This window comes from Perca fluviatilis, chromosome 14, assembly GCF_010015445.1.
Source record: "Perca fluviatilis chromosome 14, GENO_Pfluv_1.0, whole genome shotgun sequence".
NCBI lineage: Eukaryota > Metazoa > Chordata > Actinopteri > Perciformes > Percidae > Perca > Perca fluviatilis.
In genome coordinates, this window is record NC_053125.1 from 10,590,861 (window position 1) to 10,608,270 (window position 17,410).

General features: G+C 42.4%; 2 protein-coding genes across 7 annotated transcripts; both read right to left on the bottom strand.

Moving 5' to 3' along the window:
• Positions 1 to 137: 137 nt before the first annotated feature.
• rpgrip1 (RPGR interacting protein 1) lies at positions 138 to 11,636 on the bottom strand. Of its 4 annotated transcripts, none has more exons than XM_039823260.1 (31): positions 11,267 to 11,636; positions 10,528 to 10,656; positions 10,242 to 10,295; positions 9,938 to 10,058; positions 9,389 to 9,594; positions 9,201 to 9,303; positions 8,882 to 9,022; positions 7,905 to 8,010; positions 7,704 to 7,727; positions 7,457 to 7,603; positions 7,290 to 7,363; positions 5,949 to 6,169; positions 5,600 to 5,706; positions 5,436 to 5,486; positions 5,167 to 5,346; positions 4,912 to 5,029; positions 4,579 to 4,742; positions 4,152 to 4,482; positions 3,823 to 3,983; positions 3,358 to 3,590; positions 3,023 to 3,138; positions 2,725 to 2,933; positions 2,476 to 2,526; positions 2,178 to 2,362; positions 1,969 to 2,023; positions 1,714 to 1,813; positions 1,434 to 1,528; positions 1,087 to 1,276; positions 909 to 993; positions 660 to 787; positions 138 to 487 (listed from the first exon to the last, which is right to left on the bottom strand). In XM_039823260.1, the coding sequence occupies exons 2-31, from the start codon at positions 10,613 to 10,615 to the stop codon at positions 261 to 263; spliced, it is 4,071 nt and encodes a 1,356-aa protein (XP_039679194.1). In that variant the 5' UTR covers positions 10,616 to 10,656; positions 11,267 to 11,636; the 3' UTR covers positions 138 to 260. The 4 variants fall into 4 exon arrangements, with proteins under 4 accessions (XP_039679194.1, XP_039679195.1, XP_039679196.1 ...); XM_039823261.1 differs by having other exon boundaries at positions 9,938 to 10,055; positions 10,528 to 10,781; XM_039823262.1 differs by having other exon boundaries at positions 8,882 to 9,019; positions 10,528 to 10,781.
• A 245-nt stretch (positions 11,637 to 11,881) lies between these two features.
• Positions 11,882 to 16,563, bottom strand: btr33 (bloodthirsty-related gene family, member 33). 3 transcript variants are annotated; one of them, XM_039823266.1, is made up of 8 exons: positions 16,151 to 16,563; positions 15,154 to 15,726; positions 14,958 to 15,053; positions 13,720 to 13,953; positions 13,429 to 13,576; positions 13,281 to 13,307; positions 12,566 to 12,711; positions 11,882 to 12,487 (listed from the first exon to the last, which is right to left on the bottom strand). In XM_039823266.1, exons 2-8 carry the CDS (start codon positions 15,721 to 15,723, stop codon positions 12,056 to 12,058), a joined length of 1,653 nt encoding a protein of 550 aa, XP_039679200.1. In that variant the 5' UTR covers positions 15,724 to 15,726; positions 16,151 to 16,563; the 3' UTR covers positions 11,882 to 12,055. The 3 variants fall into 3 exon arrangements, with proteins under 3 accessions (XP_039679200.1, XP_039679199.1, XP_039679198.1); XM_039823265.1 differs by having other exon boundaries at positions 15,154 to 15,760; XM_039823264.1 differs by lacking the exon at positions 16,151 to 16,563 and adding an exon at positions 16,081 to 16,104.
• Between the last annotated feature and the right edge of the window lie 847 nt (positions 16,564 to 17,410).

The following is a 17,410-nucleotide window of genomic DNA, read 5'->3' on the forward strand; positions in this document are numbered from 1 at the left end:
CAAGTCTACTAAGATAGCCTACTGTCAATCAGATACATGATAAAGATGTACTGGATACACTGGGAGATTGAAAGACTTAAACTTAAAAAGACAAAACTTATAAAATCTATGAAATAACTTCAAAGAACAGCATCAAATGCCTTTCAAAAATGACTTTTTATTTAATTGCTTGGGAAAACCTGAAGAAGAGACTAGAAACAGTGAAATAAAACGGTTTCATACAGAACACAACCTCTCTGTTAATCTCATACTAATTGCTTTCAGAAGTCACTATCATCCTCATAATCTATCACTATTTCATCTGTTTTCTTCTCTCCCTCTTGCTCCTCTCCTTCTTTCTCCTCCTCTTCTTCCTCATCTGTGTCATCTTCTTTCTTGGTCTCTCTCTTGTGGTGAAACTCCTGGTATATCCCAGTCAGAGCTTTCGCTGCTTCCAGAGACACTTTCAGATTTCCTATCACCTCCTTGTCTTCATCCACACTCACCACTGGAGGAAACAGAGACACGGGGACAGACAGACTGTTAGAAAACTCTATGTTTCAAACATAATCCAAGAAAGGGTTTAAAAAGGATCCTAAAAAAATGCATACGACAATGTGCGAAATCTTTACCTAAATAATTTGAACAGTCTTGGTATCAATCACAAATGCAACACCTACCATCAATTTGTTGGTCGCTGACATCATTTCCAGTGAGGAGAAGTTCCTGTAGGTCCAGAAAAGCATGTCCAACGTCCACACACTCCTCCTCATCGTCCATCGGCTCACTCACTACTGTGAACTTTAACCTTTCCGTGACACACAGACGTACACACTTCAATTTGGTGGTTTGGGTCTAGAGACATCCATAAAGTGCAGAGACATAAACTGTTCTACTGACTCATACTTTAACATGTGAAATGACACTACCTGCCCTGGTTGGGGTCCGTGCCCTCCAACATGGTGTAAAGATACTGTCTGAGTGGAGCTGACTGTGAACCATCCACATAAATCACTGCGAGAGACAAACAGAGCGATTTGGGGGTTAGAAATAATGTAGATGTTATAGAAACAAACACACAAAGCTACAAAGCTCACCCACTCTCACCTCGTGTGAAGTTGTAGTGAATCTCCTCCCCATTTGTGGGTTTGCGGAGGGACATGGGCGTTTCTGTCGTCTCCATGGGGACACCCAGCAGCCGGTATTCCACATATACACGCTGCACTGATTTGTCCAGCGCCACGTGTGAGGACGGTTCAAACGTCAGGGACATAATCTCGACTCTCAGCTTGTCTCCCTGAAACATAAAACAAAAGATAGTTATCTATTTATATCATATTATCTCATTTATACTAGATTCACACATTTACAAATGACAATAATAGCTAAATCTGAGCTTTTTTTCTCTTTCATTCATACATTTTCTCTCACTAACATGGTTACTTTGTTCGTACCTTCCTCATTTTCCGTTTTGGTGGCATGATAATAATGTCACTTTGTGAGGAACTTGACTCTGAAGACTCTGGGGCTTCACTGTCTCCTGCTGCAGCTGTATAGTCCGACAAATAGCATGCAAAAGCTTCAAATGGGTTTCAGGTATAGGTCAAATCGGTTCTTATTTATAATCCTTTTTTGCATATTATGTATAAACAATGGCAGAGTGAGACTTCAAATTACTGCAAGAAACTTAAAGCAGGTGTTAGCCTTATTGTGTGTATAAGAATAGTTAATTACCACTCTCACTCCTCTTCTCCTCCTCCTCCTCCTCCTCCTCCTCTTCCTCCTCCTCCTCCTTCTCTTCCTCCATTGACGCCTGACCCACAGAGGGAAAGTCCTGAGAGGAAGAAATGCAACATAAGCCCATTCACCAATCATCTAATTCTGAATACTCCTGTTTCTCCTTCCACAACATTGTTTGAACTAACATTAGTTTCCTGTGAAAATGACAGATATTGTTTTAAGCCCTGTTGAGAGAGAATGAGCTCCTACCTGAGTCCTGGCAGCGCTGGCAGAGCTTCGCCTCGATGATGTGCTGGGTGAAGAGCTTAAATGAGAATAAATCAATTAACAGTGATAGCTGGCTACAAAGTTCCTCTTTCCCTTTCACACAAAACCTAAAACTCCTAGAACTTTGTCAAGACCATCAACAACAAAAAAATTAAGTGGATTTTTAAAAGAAAACTGAATCTGCACATTACTTTCTTGTTGGCAAACGAGAGTGTGTGGTCAGTCTTGGCTTGGGCGTCAGATGTGCTGTGTCGTGGTAAAGGTCAGGTGACCTCTTGGTGGATCTCTTCCTGTCTGTGGCCAGCGGTTTAACGGCGGTGGGTTGCTCTGGTCGTATGTTCTGTGATCTTTTCTGTTTCACAGGTGGAGGCCGAGGCTGTAAACAGGCGAATACACTAGTAAACACAATCGTTTTTTTATGCTTGAATTAGCATGGAAACACAGTTAATCCATGAATTTGCTACTTTTGTTGGCGCTTTAAAACCTTACCAAAGTCTCTTTCTGCACTGCTTTGGTTTCTCTCGGCTCAAATAGCTGAGTCTGTGGTAAAGCCACAGAAGACCAGGTATTAAGCCAGGGAACAGGAATATGTCTTTGAACATATCTTACATTTCAGCATTTACACATTGATTTCTGATGACTTCTTTTTGGAAACAAATGTACATAAAATACATGTATAGTTCCCCAGAGCACTACTGGTAATTCCTAAATCTTTTGACACACTAGAACAAAGATCACCTTCACTCTGGGCTTGGCTATAGGCCTCTGTGTTGCTTCAGGCTCCTCTCTCCTCCTCTCCTCCCTCTCAGTGCTTTCCATTGCCCTGTCCTGTCTTCCCTGTCCTCCCAGCACAGTGTCCACTGATGGTTGGAAGGGGTACTTCCATTTTATCCAGACCCTAGCCATTCCCCGAGGTCCACCAGCTGGATCCCTGAGAACATAGTCACCTGGCAGGACAGAGAGAAAAACTCTGAATACATGCTTCATCTAGTAAGAGATGAATAATGTAACTGTTTTACTGTTCTCTATCCCTCACCTCTGATCTCTCTGCCTGTAGCCAGGGCTTGCAGTGGGATGGGGGTCTTGGCCAGATAGGCTGGCGGTATCTGGTCATCACTGTCATCAAACACATACACCCACAAACTGCTGGACCTGGACAAAAGAGGAGTTCAATATTTTGCAAAGATAAGGATTATCAAAAGGACTAACTTTATAAAACCCGATTGAGAAAGGGATACTCATTAATTTGGCCCAAGAGTTAATTTATCTGCAAACAACCTTGAAAATGTAAGAAGGCTGTGTCACAACAAGTGAATGCCCTCTTCAGTATAACCTACATTTCTGACATTTTTTGTTTCCAGACCATCATACCTCAGGTAGTGCAACACATCAGCTGTTACTGCGAGTGGGTAGCTGGTGATATCACTGAACACGGGGTCAGCGCTGGACTGGACTGTAGGAGAGACGTGAGGCGGCAGGTCGTAGAACCTGTATGTCAGGTAGGCATCAGGAAGAAGTCCAGGCCAGCGAGCATTAAGGCCCACACAGCGTTCCAACATAACCACCAACTCATTGGGGATCCCCCCACCGTAGTCATGTAACTCCTGCAAACAGCATTGAAAAGTGGACACTTAAAAACCATATCCCTGTGACACTATCCACAGACCTCACTGTGAACAGTTTTCTCACTGACTATTTCTGTGGTAGAAAGTAGGTTATACACAGTAAGGTAGAGTAACCGTGACATTGTCTCTACAAAGTCACGGTCTGGAGAAATAAAACCAAAACAACCTGCATGGCTACACACCACTAGAGGTAAGTGAGACCCTATTTTACCTCCTGGCCAGCATCTTGCCAGCCAAGCGAGATCTGCACAGGACTCCTCCATGTCGCTGGTCTCCTGTCAGCTCTTCTCTCTGCCACAGTGTCTATCGGCTCTGCAGCATGAAACAGGCGCACCCAGAAATCCACAACACCAACATGTTCACCCGCGGAGCCTTGGAGACAGACAAAATTGAAACTTAATTATCAAAGTAATGGGGATAACCACACATGGTGCATTATGTAATAAATAGGAGCATTACAATGGCAATCACTGCATTTCACTAGATGTCAACAAACTGTGTGCAAGAAAAAAAAAGCATAAAATCCAGCACATTACTCACCTGTGATATTGAGATGTCCACCGAGACGCTCCCCTCTCCTTTCCATAGCACCCATGAGGGACATCTGCCCACTTCCATGCGTCACAAACTTGACCCCTCCTATCGCCTGGTGGAGCTCCACTCTGACCCTTGACCCCTGGCCTCCCAGCCTGCCCAGGTCTCTGGTTGTTAGAGCGTAGCGGGACGTGAAGCCGTAGTTGGGCTGACTGCCTGACACCAGAGGGGTGGAGTGCACCTCGAAGTCCAAGAGGCTGTAGGTGCAGAAGGTCACAATGTCTTCATGACAGACGCTGCCCATAGTACGAAGCCCTGCTGGGGTGAAGGTAGCGGCCTGGACGTGCAAAAAACACGATTTTAGCTTCATGGGAAACTTGCTCCAAAAGACTTTGAATGAAAAAACATCAACACAATAATAACGTTTTTGGACCTTAAGGTGGATCTCCAACAGTGACTCCCCAGCCCTCAGCTGAGAAAAAGGCAGGTCGTCCTCAATGGGTTGTACCACCTCCTGGTCTCCAGCTGGCCAGGTGTACTGTACTGGTATGGTCCGTTTGTAGTTCCTGGGGCTGTATGCTAACTCTTTTAACTGAGCTTTAGGGTATAAATAGAAAAATAAAGAGTTTTGAGATTCTGATGCTAACTACCCACTTGTGTTTTTTTCTGAACAAACTGCAAACACTTGACCTGCATGTCAATCAGTGATAGACAGCATAATCTATCTGATTAGGAATTATATATTATATATTATGTTACTTCATACCTTGTAAAGCGTTGATCTGAAGAGCTCTTTTTGATAAAAGTTTGTCTTTTTCTGCCATTCTCCTCCTGCTCTCCTCCTTCTCTCTGTCTATCTTCTGGTTGACTGTGTTCAACTCTTCCTTGGGGAGTAAGCAGAGTTTGATCCAAGACAAGTTCAGTTAAAATAGGAAGATGGACAATTTAAAGAAAGCTGAGAATGACAGGAGTGTTGTGTCCATGTATGGGACAATTGTGATTAGTGTGTATGTGTGTGTACCTGCAGGTCTTTACTGATACGGTGCTCCAGCAGCAGAAGGTTTCTGGTTTTCTGTAGTTCCAGGACAGTCTCAGCATGCGACGCCTGGATGTTTACCAGCTCACGGGGCGAATCCTCCGCCTTCTCACTAGCCCAGAGGAAATGCAGCTTCGATCTGCTCTCCTGCTGCATCCTAAATGCCTGTAGTTGCACGGAAAGCATGACGTTTATGTGCAATTTATTTTGTCTTTTGAAGCAGTCCTAACTGAGGTAAAAAAAAAAGTGCAAACCTTGATCTGTATAAGAGTTTCACTGAGATCCTCAACACTCATGTCAAACTCCTGGAGGAGAGGAAAGAAAAGAGATGACACGTTGACACACAGATCAAATAAGAGACTGATGTGTGAAACAGCTGTTCAGCAGTATATTATTATTATTTTTTTTTATCTCTGACCTTGGTGACAGAGTCCAGTCTGTCCTGCAGAGCAGAAACCTGCTCTTTGTACTGGAGAACCTCCTTTTCCAGATGCTCTCGTCTGTCTCTCGTTGTCACTGAAAACGCTACACAAAAGAACAAAGCACACAGAAATAAATGGCCGGGATTGTAAATGAATGTACTGTTGTTTTTGTTACTGCAGAATATGTTTGCCTTTGGCACCGGATGAGTTGAGGTTTCAGGCGTTAGGGTCTAATTTAAATAAAATGATATGAAATGAAATGCATCTTCCTTAACTAACTTCAAATCCATTCCTTCTCATTGTCAAACTGCAGCAGATGCAGTGCCAACATGCAGAAACTCCTACCTCTTTCTTGCTCCCACTTCTCCTCTAACATCTCCTTCTCTCGTCTCAGTTTCTCCAGCTCCAGCTCCAGCCTGCCTCTCTCCCCCCTCTCTGCTTGCAGCATTTCCTCCAGTCTCTGGATGTCCATCCCGCTGATGTTTTCTCCCTGTTCCTCCCTCCTCGGATTCGCTTCTGTATTTTGTTCACCATTGCCTTCGTAGTTGCTTCGCACAGATAAAGTACTAGGAAGGAAAAGGGTAATATAAACATACAATGAGAAAAAAAATTACTTTCAAAAGTCAAATGTTAGGACAACTTGAATAAATAAAGACTTTTTCATATGGACATAAACCATATCTCATAAACCATAGCTCCATGACATTTTAGAAATTGTTTTGTCTGGCCTAGAAGACTTTAAAGGTCCCATGGCATGAAAATTTCACTTTATGAGGTTTTTTAACATTAATATGAGTCCCCCCAGCCTGCCTATGGTCCCCAATTGGCTTGAAATGGCGATAGGTGTAAACCGAGCCCTGGGTATCCTGCTCTGCCTTTGAGAAAATGAAAGCTCAGATGGGCCGTTCTGGAATCTTGCTTGTTATGAGGTCATAACAAGCAAGATTACCTCCCCTTTCTCTGCTTTGCCCGCCCAGAGAATTTGGCCCACCCATGAGAGAGAGACATCATGGCTTTCAAACGAGCAAAGTGGCAGTTGGTCAAGGCCACACCCCCACCCTCCACCTTGCCCCGCCCTCTCCTCCTCAATAGCTACAGACACAGAAATGGCACATCCTAAGGAAAGCTCATTGTGGGACTGGCTCTAGTGGCTGTAATTCTGCACCAAGGCTGAATTTCGGGAAAGAGACTTCAGATACAGTATTAGGGGACCACTAAGGTCTATATAAAAGAGACTTCAGATACAGTATTAGGGGACCACTAAGGTCTATATAAAAGAGACTTCAGATACAGTATTAGGGGACCACTAAGGTCTATATAAAAGAGACTTCAGATACAGTATTAGGGGACCACTAAGGTCTATATAAAAGAGACTTCAGATACAGTATTAGGGGACCACTAAGGCCTATATAAAAGAGACTTCAGATACAGTATTAGGGGACCACTAAGGTCTATATAAAAGAGACTTCAGATACAGTATTAGGGGACCACTAAGGTCTATATAAAAGATACTTCAGATACAGTATTAGGGGACCACTAAGGTCTATATAAAAGAGACTTCAGATACAGTATTAGGGGACCACTAAGGTCTATATAAAAGAGACTTCAGATACAGTATTAGGGGACCACTAAGGTCTATATAAAAGCATTCAAAGAGCACCATGTCATCGGACCTTTAACTCTCACCTCTCTAGCAGAGTGTCATAGTTTTCTTTTATTAGATCCCTCTCTCCCTCCAGGTCTAATATCCGCTCCTGTAGCTGAAAGGGAAAGAAGGAAATCTTTGACATCACGTTACGTGATCTCTAGTGTTTCTTTGTCAGGATTTAAACATGCAGATACAGATGCGGTACCCTGTCCAGGGTCTGTAGAGACAGGGTAGAGGTGGTAAGTTGTCCCTCCAGTGCCAGCGCTCTCTGTCTCTCATGCTTCAGCTGCTCAGTCAGCTCCTCCACTTTCTCCAGCAGAGCTCCCTGACTTTCCCTCAGTGATCTCTGACTCTGGGAGGAACACACAACACACTCAACGTTAGTAGAGTAAAGCATCAGACTATTAGTTTGAGCAATTCATAAAGCTTTTTTTGTGTAAGGGGCCATTTACCTCCTCCAGCTGATTCTCATATGCCTGCAATGAAAGAAGAAAGGCATATTCACATATTTGTCTTTTGAGGATCATTACTTAACAGATATAAGTGTAAATGACTAAAGTACTGAACCCAAATTCTTAAGGTGATGTAATCAAATTATTACCGAATAACAAAAGAACAAATGAATGATTTATAGACAAATAAGGTCATCGAACCTCTTGCAGGGTGTTGAACTTCTCCTGGGTGACTCTCAGAGCAGTGCTCTTGTCTGAAAGCTGCTTTTGTAGACGGATCTGATCCACGTTCTCTCTGATAGTTATTCTGACAGAGATAACAACAGGATTCATTATTTTTATTGACATGGTTGCTGTACAGGCAGTTATAGTGGTAGCTGCAAAAAAAAAGGTGGCTAGTTGTGGAACGAGCACTACAGTGTTGACTGTAGGGCTTGAACTCATCTTTGAACTACATTGCTTAAGGAGGAAAATGGACAGTAGTCAGATTACTGACTGAGCATTCACTGTGAATGGTCCAACAGTCCAGTTTCTGAGTATCATTTTTTTTCATCAACTGTAGCAAAGTTACAGTAAGTAAGAAAAGAAAAATGCAGTGATCCATTTTCCAAGTCTGATCCAAATAGTTTTCTCTCCCGTGTTTCTAATTTAAGAACAGGCGAAAAAAAGTTTTGCCAGGATCGTTTTTCTAAGTTTTTTTTGTGAAAAGAGGCAAAAGTTTGGCAGAGGAAATCGTTTTTTGTCTAAATCACTTTTGATTTGTTGTCGTAATACTAATTTAGTCCACAATAGACTGAAGTGCACCACTACCCTATTCTAAATAGGACTAAAAGCATTTATGTTTTCTTCCAGGTGAGTTTTAATTTCTTCATGCACTCTAAACAACTGAAAGAAAACATAAATGCTTTTAGTCCTATTCAGAACACGGGGTAAACATGGGGTGCACTTCAACCTCTTGTAGTAAATTGACACTGCAAAACCTTTTCCTCCCACCTGTTTCACAGATGATTTTTTTCATTTTTTAAAGGATCTTAGAAAGATTATTCTGGTCTTTAAGTCTAAACAGAGGAGAGAAAATCTATTTAGATCAGACTTAAAAAATGGATCCAGAATTTTTTTTCTCACTTGCTTCACATGGCTTCCCTACAAGTACTGAAATGTATTCATGCTGTAGCCACCTGTGTCTGTCAGCCTGTTGCTTCCTTATGTCTCTCACAGTTCCCTCTATCTCTTTCTCTTTCTCTCTCAGCGTGTCTCTGAGCACCTGGGCAGTCAGCTCCAGCTCTGCAGCCCTCACCTGCTCTGTCACACTGGACCTGCTGGGAGGGAGAGACATGAGGGGCAGAGGGAGGTCAGCGTGGAGTCATGTGGGGGTTTGGGAGTAAGGGTGGGATAGAGGAGAGAAAAAAAGAGTCAGGTAGTATGAATGAAGCGGAACAGTGATGTGATCGTGAGGTTAGAAAAACATCTTCTCAATGTTCTACATCACACACTTACAATCTCTCCATCTCTGCCCTGGTGTCTTCCAGCGTGGGTCCGTAGCGGGGCGGGGCAGTCTGGGCGGCCCTCCTGACTCCGCCCTCCACTTCCATACTTTTACCTAAAGAGAGGGAGAGAGAGGGAGGTCAGAGATGGAAGAGAAAGCAGTTATCACCCTGGCCTACATTCATGTGCAACATACACACCTTTACTGAACTTGTATGGCGTGCGTCCCCCAATGTCCATAATGTGCTGCTTAGCCAGGCTCAGCTTGTTCTGCAGCACTGATTTGTGGCTCTCCAGCATGGCCACGCGGGCTTCCAGCTCCTGTATGGTGTCCTCCATGTCCCGCTCCTTCACAGCACTGGACCCAGGACGGGCCTGACGGAGACGAATCAGTCTGGTGGACATCCTGAGCCAAGGAGGAGGAGGGAGAGGTTAAATCAGCCATATTAGGGGACTTATACCAGTTTTTTTATTTATTTATTTCCTCAACAGAGATGGTATTCTCTGTTTCCTGCCCAGGGATTACAGACATAAATAGGTTAACAGCTAAGTCTGGTACTGCTAAGAAGTTGTGCAATGTCTTTGTTACCAAATAAATACAATACTGTATCTCTTTAAATCACATTTTGGGGCTGCAACAGAGCTTTTGTTTCCACGCTACTCTGAGATGCCACATTAATGTGCCCAATTTCGCCCAAATGTCTAGTGTTAGGTACAGTCATTTGGGTATGTGTCAATGTTTCTATTACCTGCGTAGCCTCTGCTCCTGTATACGAGTGTGTTGACCTAGCACACTGTTTTCCTCTTGCAGTCTGAGACACAGGTCCTCCAGATGCTCTCTGGGAAACCGAAACAGGCGCTGAGGATCTGCTGAAGAGAGCGACAGAGAGAGAGAGAGAGAGGCAGCCAGAAATATAAATAGCCCTTTCTTTGTATGTTTGACACAAAGACAACTGAAAAGAGAGTTGTTTTAGCAGGAAATTTACTTTCGTATGCTTTGTAGAGTCTGAAAATTTGGAAATCTGAAAGGATGAGTACTTTAAAGTGGTTTACCTTTTATCTTCATGACATGGTGCTTCCTCCATGACTTCACATCACGCAGGGTATCTGGAGAAAAGTGACATAGTGACAGATTTTGTCAAGACTAATGTAACTATGTAATAAAGAGCTAATTTTAAGGCATATTTGGTACGCATAACTTAGATTTAAAAAAATAAAGTAATGGGCCAATCTAGCACAACTCTGAAGAATTTTCTCTATTTCTGATCTTAGGTGTTAATCAGTGGAACTTTTAAAGTACATGTGCACACAGATAATGGCATAAGCTATACACACAAACCTGGGACAGTTGGCATCAGTCCCCCCCTCGTCGGTCCCACGTCTCTGACCGGGAGATCCCCGGCTGTCTCATCCATCACTGGCGACATCACACCTCTCCACTCAGGCGCAGCCAATCAGAAAGCTCCGGCTTTTCAAACATCATAAGAGCAAACTTGTCATATTGATAGCCGCTGCTGCTTCACTGGCCTCCATCCAGGTGAAGTTACAAACTGGAATGTGGACTAAAATGGTTGCATGAAAGGGTTCTTTGGACTGCAGCAAAACAGAGAGAAACCAAAAGTATAATTCAATCTTGTGACCATGACTGGTTACGTTTACATTTGTGTAATAAATTAATAAAGCCTTAATAAATTATTCTTTCAGGCTTATCCAGATTCAAACTGCTGGAAGCAGTGCTTGCCATCACACACATACACTACATACTGTAGTTACTGATCTACTTTTTCAGTGACTCAAGACTCTGTACACTGTGTATAATCTGCTCAAGCCTCGAGAAGCTGTCATCCCCAACAGTTTTAGCTTCGCTATACATTTTCAATGAAGTTATCGACCTAATGTGGCAACTCCTAAATGTATTTTCTTAGTTTTGACATTGCCACACAGTTAGTGACAAACACCAGAAATCCTACCGGTACAGTTACTGGCACTGTAGGACAGTGGTTTGCATGTTGATATTCCCTCTTACAGTAACAGACATTAACATTTAAAACTAATTTGAAAAAAGATATTTGACTTACCCTTGTTTATTGGTCATCCAAAGAGGTTTTTTATCCGGTACAGAAATGTGTAGTGTTCTTGCATTATCCCAGTGTAACCTGTCGGCTCTCTACGTGTGTGTGTGTGTGTGTGTCTCCGCCCTGTGCTTGACTGATATCAGTTTTAATCCCTCGTCATCCCTTCCTTCTTCCCCAAACCCTTTTAGCCCTCTCTTTACAGAAATGTTTCCTAATTCCTAAATTATTTTAGGAATTCACAAGTGTTACACGATTACTTGCAATCACTGTGTTTGTGTGTATACATCTAGCTCAGTGACATACCTGTGAGTATACAGTGCTCTATGTGTGTATAATGCCTCCTCCCAGGACTCAATCCTGAAGTCTGTCTCAGTGCTCCATCTGCCTTGAGGCTAATCCCATCTCTGTGCTAATCTGATTATCAACTGACAGGTTGTACAACCTACGACTTGGTCTGAAGTCAGTTTTATGGGTTAGTCTTTAATGACTGAGCATGGTTATTATTGGAGTGAGGCAGGTCTAAGATCTGTGCTTAAGTTGTTACTTTTTAGGAGAGCATGAGTGAAGGGAAGAATAAAAAGCAGGAGGAAGAAAAGAGGTAAGCACATACAACAGATACACCAGTTTACAGTTTATTGAGGGAGGGGCAGAGTCAGAAACATGATCCAAGAGGGAAATTATTGTGAATGGAACACAAATTGTCCACTTCAAAAACTAGTGAGAGAGAAGAGAGAACAGTTACATGATGTTTAATATAAAATACCATGAAAAGCAGACACTGAACATTTCCCATTATATTGTAATGTCATCTATATCCCCTCCTCCACTGACTCCACTAACAGGGCGGATAATAAGTGGTGATTTGTTGCTGCCGTTGTCACACATATCTGGGTTAAAAAAGGGAAACATGGCCTCAGTGAATTGGACCCGTGTAAAGGAATAGATGTGTGACTTGGCCTCTGCGTCATAAAAGGACATTGTTCCGTCCTCGTAATCCAAGAACACCCCAACAACCCGCGGCCTCTGAGAGAGACACAGCAGCTCTGCCTGTCCTGCACACGCCCGGTATTCTCTGCCCTTCCTCAAACAAATAGCCCAATAACCGTCCTCTGGACTCAACGTGACCAAACCCTTCCTGTTGACTGACTGTCGAGCCACACCCAAGTCCCACGCTGTTTTGTCTCCCACGTCTACCTCCCAGTAGTGCCTCCCTGTGGTGAAACCCTGCAGTGCAAGAGACGGTCAGGTCACTGACAATGAAGCAGAAAGTCACAACATCCTTAAACATATGTCTTTATTTACCCTGGTGGCGAGGACACATGGTGCTGTGTCATAGCGCTCTGGTATGTCCACCAGGTTCTGCTCAACATCTCCATCCCAGATCTGTCTCCCATCCTCTGACAGAACCAGCCAAGGGTTGGCTGTCCTGGGGTCCAGATGAACATCGGCTGGTAGACAGTGGACAGTTTAGATGGAGTTTTAGCTTCATTATACTCTTTATCCTGTGGCATGCACTGTCTTCCCTTTAACAAATTGTGCACAGATGATTTGGAGTTTTGTTGGTTGTCTCATGGCAATAAACCTCCTTAGAGCTGAAGCAATTAATCAATTAATTAAAGCAACAACAACAACAACAACAAAAACAAGGAATAAGGAGAGGTCACCTTAAGCTTTGGGAGCTTGTTATTGAAATCATACAGACTAAACTATTAATAAAAAGAAGCAATTAATCAAGTGAAAACTGTTTCATGTTATTGCAATTATACGATCAGATTTCCAGTCGATTTCAGTTGTTTTTTTTAACATTATTCTCTTATTTTGTCCACTCATTGATACAGTATTTTATGGAGTCCTTCAAGGTACATCATATTTTAATTTTATTCAGAAATAGGACAAAACATGAGAGAGATAGAGAAAGAGAGAGAGAGAGAGGGAGAGAGAGATGCTGATGACAGATGCTAAAGGATGTGAGTCTCTTTACTGACATTGTTTTACTGTCTTTAAAGTCCAACTGTACCTGCATACTGCTGCATCTTCTCATGCTCTGTAAGTTAATGGGAACATGGAATAGAAAATGAAACAAATGTTCATGTAACATGACATGCAAGTGGCTGTTTTGTCATAGAATGTAGTAATGCTGATAAGTAATCTTTTTAGAAGATTACCTTGAGTGGAAAGCTTTTTCAAAGCAGACTGAAGCTGCTCTTCAATGTTGGCCACCGCTCTCCTCACAGTCCCCAAACATGTGTCTGAATGGACGATGATGTCAGAGCAGGCTTTGGCAGATGGAGGAAAACTCAGAGCTGGAAAGCTCTGACACAAAGAAGTCAAATAAGAGAGGAAAAAGCAGATAAGAGGCCAGACAAGATGAGATGTTTTTGAATTCCTATTTTTTAGAATGCTCTTTGGCATCTCTGTATAACTATCAAATATGTTGCTGTGAGACAGCTCCTGACCTGCAGAAGATGGAGGTGGTCCTCAGTGTGAGATAGCTGTTCCATCTCACTTCTCTTCCTCTCCAGCTCAGTGATTTCCAGCTCCAGCTCTGTGATAAGCCTCTCCGCTCTCTGCTCTGCTGCTGCCTGCTTCCTCTGGATCACCTCGGCCAGCTCAGCCTGACATCTCTCCAGTGAACCAAGCAGAGTGGAGAAGACCTCCATGCTTTCCACTAGGTCCCTCTTTGAGTTTTCCTAAAGACATTGGACAAAACAAGTGGTTTGTTTAACCCTCTGGAGTCTGAGGGTGTTTTCAGTTTAAAGTCCCTCTCCACTCAAAAATGTGTTTTGCTTCTTGTTACTTCACCTGGATGTTTGACCCTCACTGTGCAGAATAGAAAAGAAGTGCACAGTTTGACACTTGAGGATTTCTCTGTGCGCACCTTAAATCTGAGTTAATTAGTGGACGTATGAGTAGGATTCTGTAACATCACAACTAGTGTGGAAGCCAATCATGATCCAGTACAGTATGCAACTTACACATGTGCAATGTGAAAACTTGAAACCTCCAAAGCACACATACTGAAAAACAGACTTTATGTAAAGTAAGGCTCAATGGTGTTTTTTGCCCCCAACTGCTCCTTCCAGGCAGCGCTGCGACCACTGCCTTTAAGGCTCCTAACCTTAACCTTAACCTTAACCTTAGCCTTAGCCTTAGCCTTAACCTTAACCCTAACCATAACCAGTGCCTCCCAACGGTGCCTTCCAGGCAGCGCTGCCTGGAAGGCACCGTTGGGGGCAAAAAACACCGATAAACTAAAGTAAGAGACAGCAGTTAAACTAACAAAATAAAAAAAATGTGCACATTCATATATTCCGGATTTCTTTTAATGAAGGAGGAGTAGATGTAAGAATGTTTAACTCTGTAATTTAACTTTTTTTTTTAAACACAAAAGATAAATTAGTTTTTAAAAGAATATTTCCATGTGTTGTAAGCAATACTTAAAACAAGTGATCCTCATAGCAATGAGTTTAAGTAGTAGTACTGTATTAAGTAGATACAAATAGATTTAAAGCAGGACAATGTTATATTAATAAATATTTTTTGATGTTTTGGGACCATTACTGTAGTAGTACCAATACTTTTTCTGTTATGCACACACTCTTGCACATGTTGGGCCTCTTTGCTTACATTCTTATACGTAGGCTGTTTAAACTGCTGCTGCAACAGCTCAGGCTAATAATCTATGTCAACTTACTTTGCCGAGCTCCATGGTGTGTTTGATCTCCTCCACTTTCTGCAGTCTGGCCTGAATCATCTGCTCAACATCAGCCTCGATCCTTTTCATCTGAGCCTGAACATCAGAACAGGAATTAAACCCCAAACTGAATCAGTGGCGGCCAATGTATTTGACGGGATGATGGCACAACGATTATAAGGAATTCAGGACTCACCTTCTTCTCCTGACTCTCTCGCTCCACTGGGACGGTGTCGTGAGAGCGGTGGTCGGTCTCGGTGCACAGCACACACACGCACCTCTGGTCGCTCCTGCAGAATAGCTCCAGGAGCCTTTGGTGCCTTTTGCACATCCGGTTCTCCAGCATTGCCACAGGTTGGATTAGCTTGTGAATCTTCAAGGTGGTAACTCTCAGGTGTGGCTCCAGGTGACTCTCACAATATGAGGTCAAACACACAATGCAGGACTTCAGGGCCTTTGTTTGCTTTCCCACGCACACATCACAATATATTAATTTCCCTGCCTGTGGCATCACACCGTTTTGCTTTCTCGCTCGGATCTGCTCTGACATTTCCTTGGCGAAGGAGTTTTCACAAAGCTCTGGGCGGCCCTTAAAGACTGTCTGACATTTGGGACAGCTGACGGCGAGGCCGTGGTCCCAGTGGGATGTGATGCAGGTGAAGCAGAAGCTGTGACCGCAGGGGATGGAAACGGGCTCAGAGAAAACCTCCTGACAGATGCAACACTGAAACTGCACCTCTGACAGGAGAGCGCTGGGGGAGGCCATGACCTCAAAGAAGAAGATCAGCGTTAACTGATTATACCTGGGAAATTAATCATTTACATTCTGACTCACGAGGAAATGTGTTTTAGTAACATTAACAACCACTTAAAAATAAAGATATTTACAAAACATACAGTCTAGGCAAACTCATTTCTCAGAGCTGTTGTCTTTAATGCAGGCCCTGGTAGAACTCTACAGCTAAACTTCCATATCATAAACTCTAAACAGTTCAAAGCTGCTCACTGGCCAAAGTCCAGCTGCACAGTTACGACTCAGTCTCTCTCACAACTCTATTCTATAATTCTATAAATTCAGCTTGAAACATGGATTGGATACACCAATTAAATTCCAAATACTAACATGCATCATCCTGCAAGTTTTCTTGTACCACATACAGTAAATCACTGCACAACACAGCAGGGGATCTTACCTTGTTAATGAATGTGAAACCTGATCTCTGAGGCAGCAAAGGCAAACACTGGCACTGCAGTTGTGAAGCCAAAGTCCTCCCAGTTTCACTGTTACCACTCCCTCTGGGATTTTCTTTTTTTCCTCCAGAGCTTTTCAACCACCATGTTGTTCCGGGGTGGGAGGAGTCATGCCTAGATCAGGTGCCTTACTGGGTTTGTATTGTGTAGAATTGCTTTGTATTGTATTATATAATAGTATTGTATTTGTGTCGTTTTCTATTGGACTGAGCAACAACAAGGAAGTATACTTGAATAAAGCTTGGTCGCATTTGTTTGTTTCAGATGGACAGAAATATATAAGTATATTCACACACATTATCACAATACGGTAACAATAAAAAATGTAACACTGCCAAACAAAAATATCACTCAGATGTAACAAATTTCTAAGCAGGGATGAAGTGACTATTACAGAACAGAAAAGTAGATTTGCTTTGGGAATGATGTTACGTCTACATGAACATGATGTCATGTGAAGGTGAATGGGATGGAGGCAGCGGCAGAGGAGAAAGGTTTAAAAGTTTGACAGCAACGATATGATTGGCTCACGGAGACCGTGGAAAAATCTGGTTGGTTTAACTGAAAGAGTGAACGCCCATAGTCAGCTGATTGAGTAGAAGCGGGAGAGAGAGAGAGAGAGACAGAGAGAGAGTGAATGAATGAGAGCATAAAGAGTCTTCCTGACTGAACCTCTGATAAGCTTCATTAAAACCTTGCCAAACTATAAGTCAACGGAAGATACAAATTTAAGTCTAGAAAACACACCTACAGTAAGAGATGTGGTTTAACTATAAATCCATAGTTCCGCACATTCATACGTTTTTATATAACATTTGACTCACACAGACCATGCTACTTATCAAAGCAAAGTAGTTTTAGTAGTAGTATTAGAAAGATAAGTAATTTCGAGAGTTGAGACAAAGAGGAGAGAGAGATTTGACTCACAAGTCTGGAAAAGTTATAATAATTCCTTATAAACAGTCAAACACAATGTGGAAAGTTATAGTAAATCTCTAACTTTTATTGTAACAATACATACTGTTAAAGTTATTTAATTTACAACTATAACCAGGGTTTCTGCGGGTCCTTAGATTCTCATTTAACTTGTTGAAACCTGCAGAAAACCTGTATAATATAAAAATATCAAATGTATTATATATATATATATATATATATATATATATATATAAAATGTATCTATATTTCTGTTATCCTATAAA

Coding starts and splice junctions, on each gene's coding strand:
- rpgrip1 (XM_039823260.1), bottom strand. CDS start 10,615: ATGTCGCCAGTGATGGATGAGACAGCCGGGGATCTCCCGGTCAGAGAC. Junction 9,023..9,200: donor AGGGCAGAGATGGAGAGATT/GTAAGTGTGTGA, acceptor TCTCCCTCCCAG/CAGGTCCAGTGTGACAGAGC. Junction 788..908: donor ACGGACCCCAACCAGGGCAG/GTAGTGTCATTT, acceptor TGTCACGGAAAG/GTTAAAGTTCACAGTAGTGA.
- btr33 (XM_039823264.1), bottom strand. Junction 13,308..13,428: donor GAAAAAGCTTTCCACTCAAG/GTAATCTTCTAA, acceptor ATTAACTTACAG/AGCATGAGAAGATGCAGCAG. Junction 12,712..13,280: donor GAAGATGCAGCAGTATGCAG/GTACAGTTGGAC, acceptor ACTGTCTACCAG/CCGATGTTCATCTGGACCCC.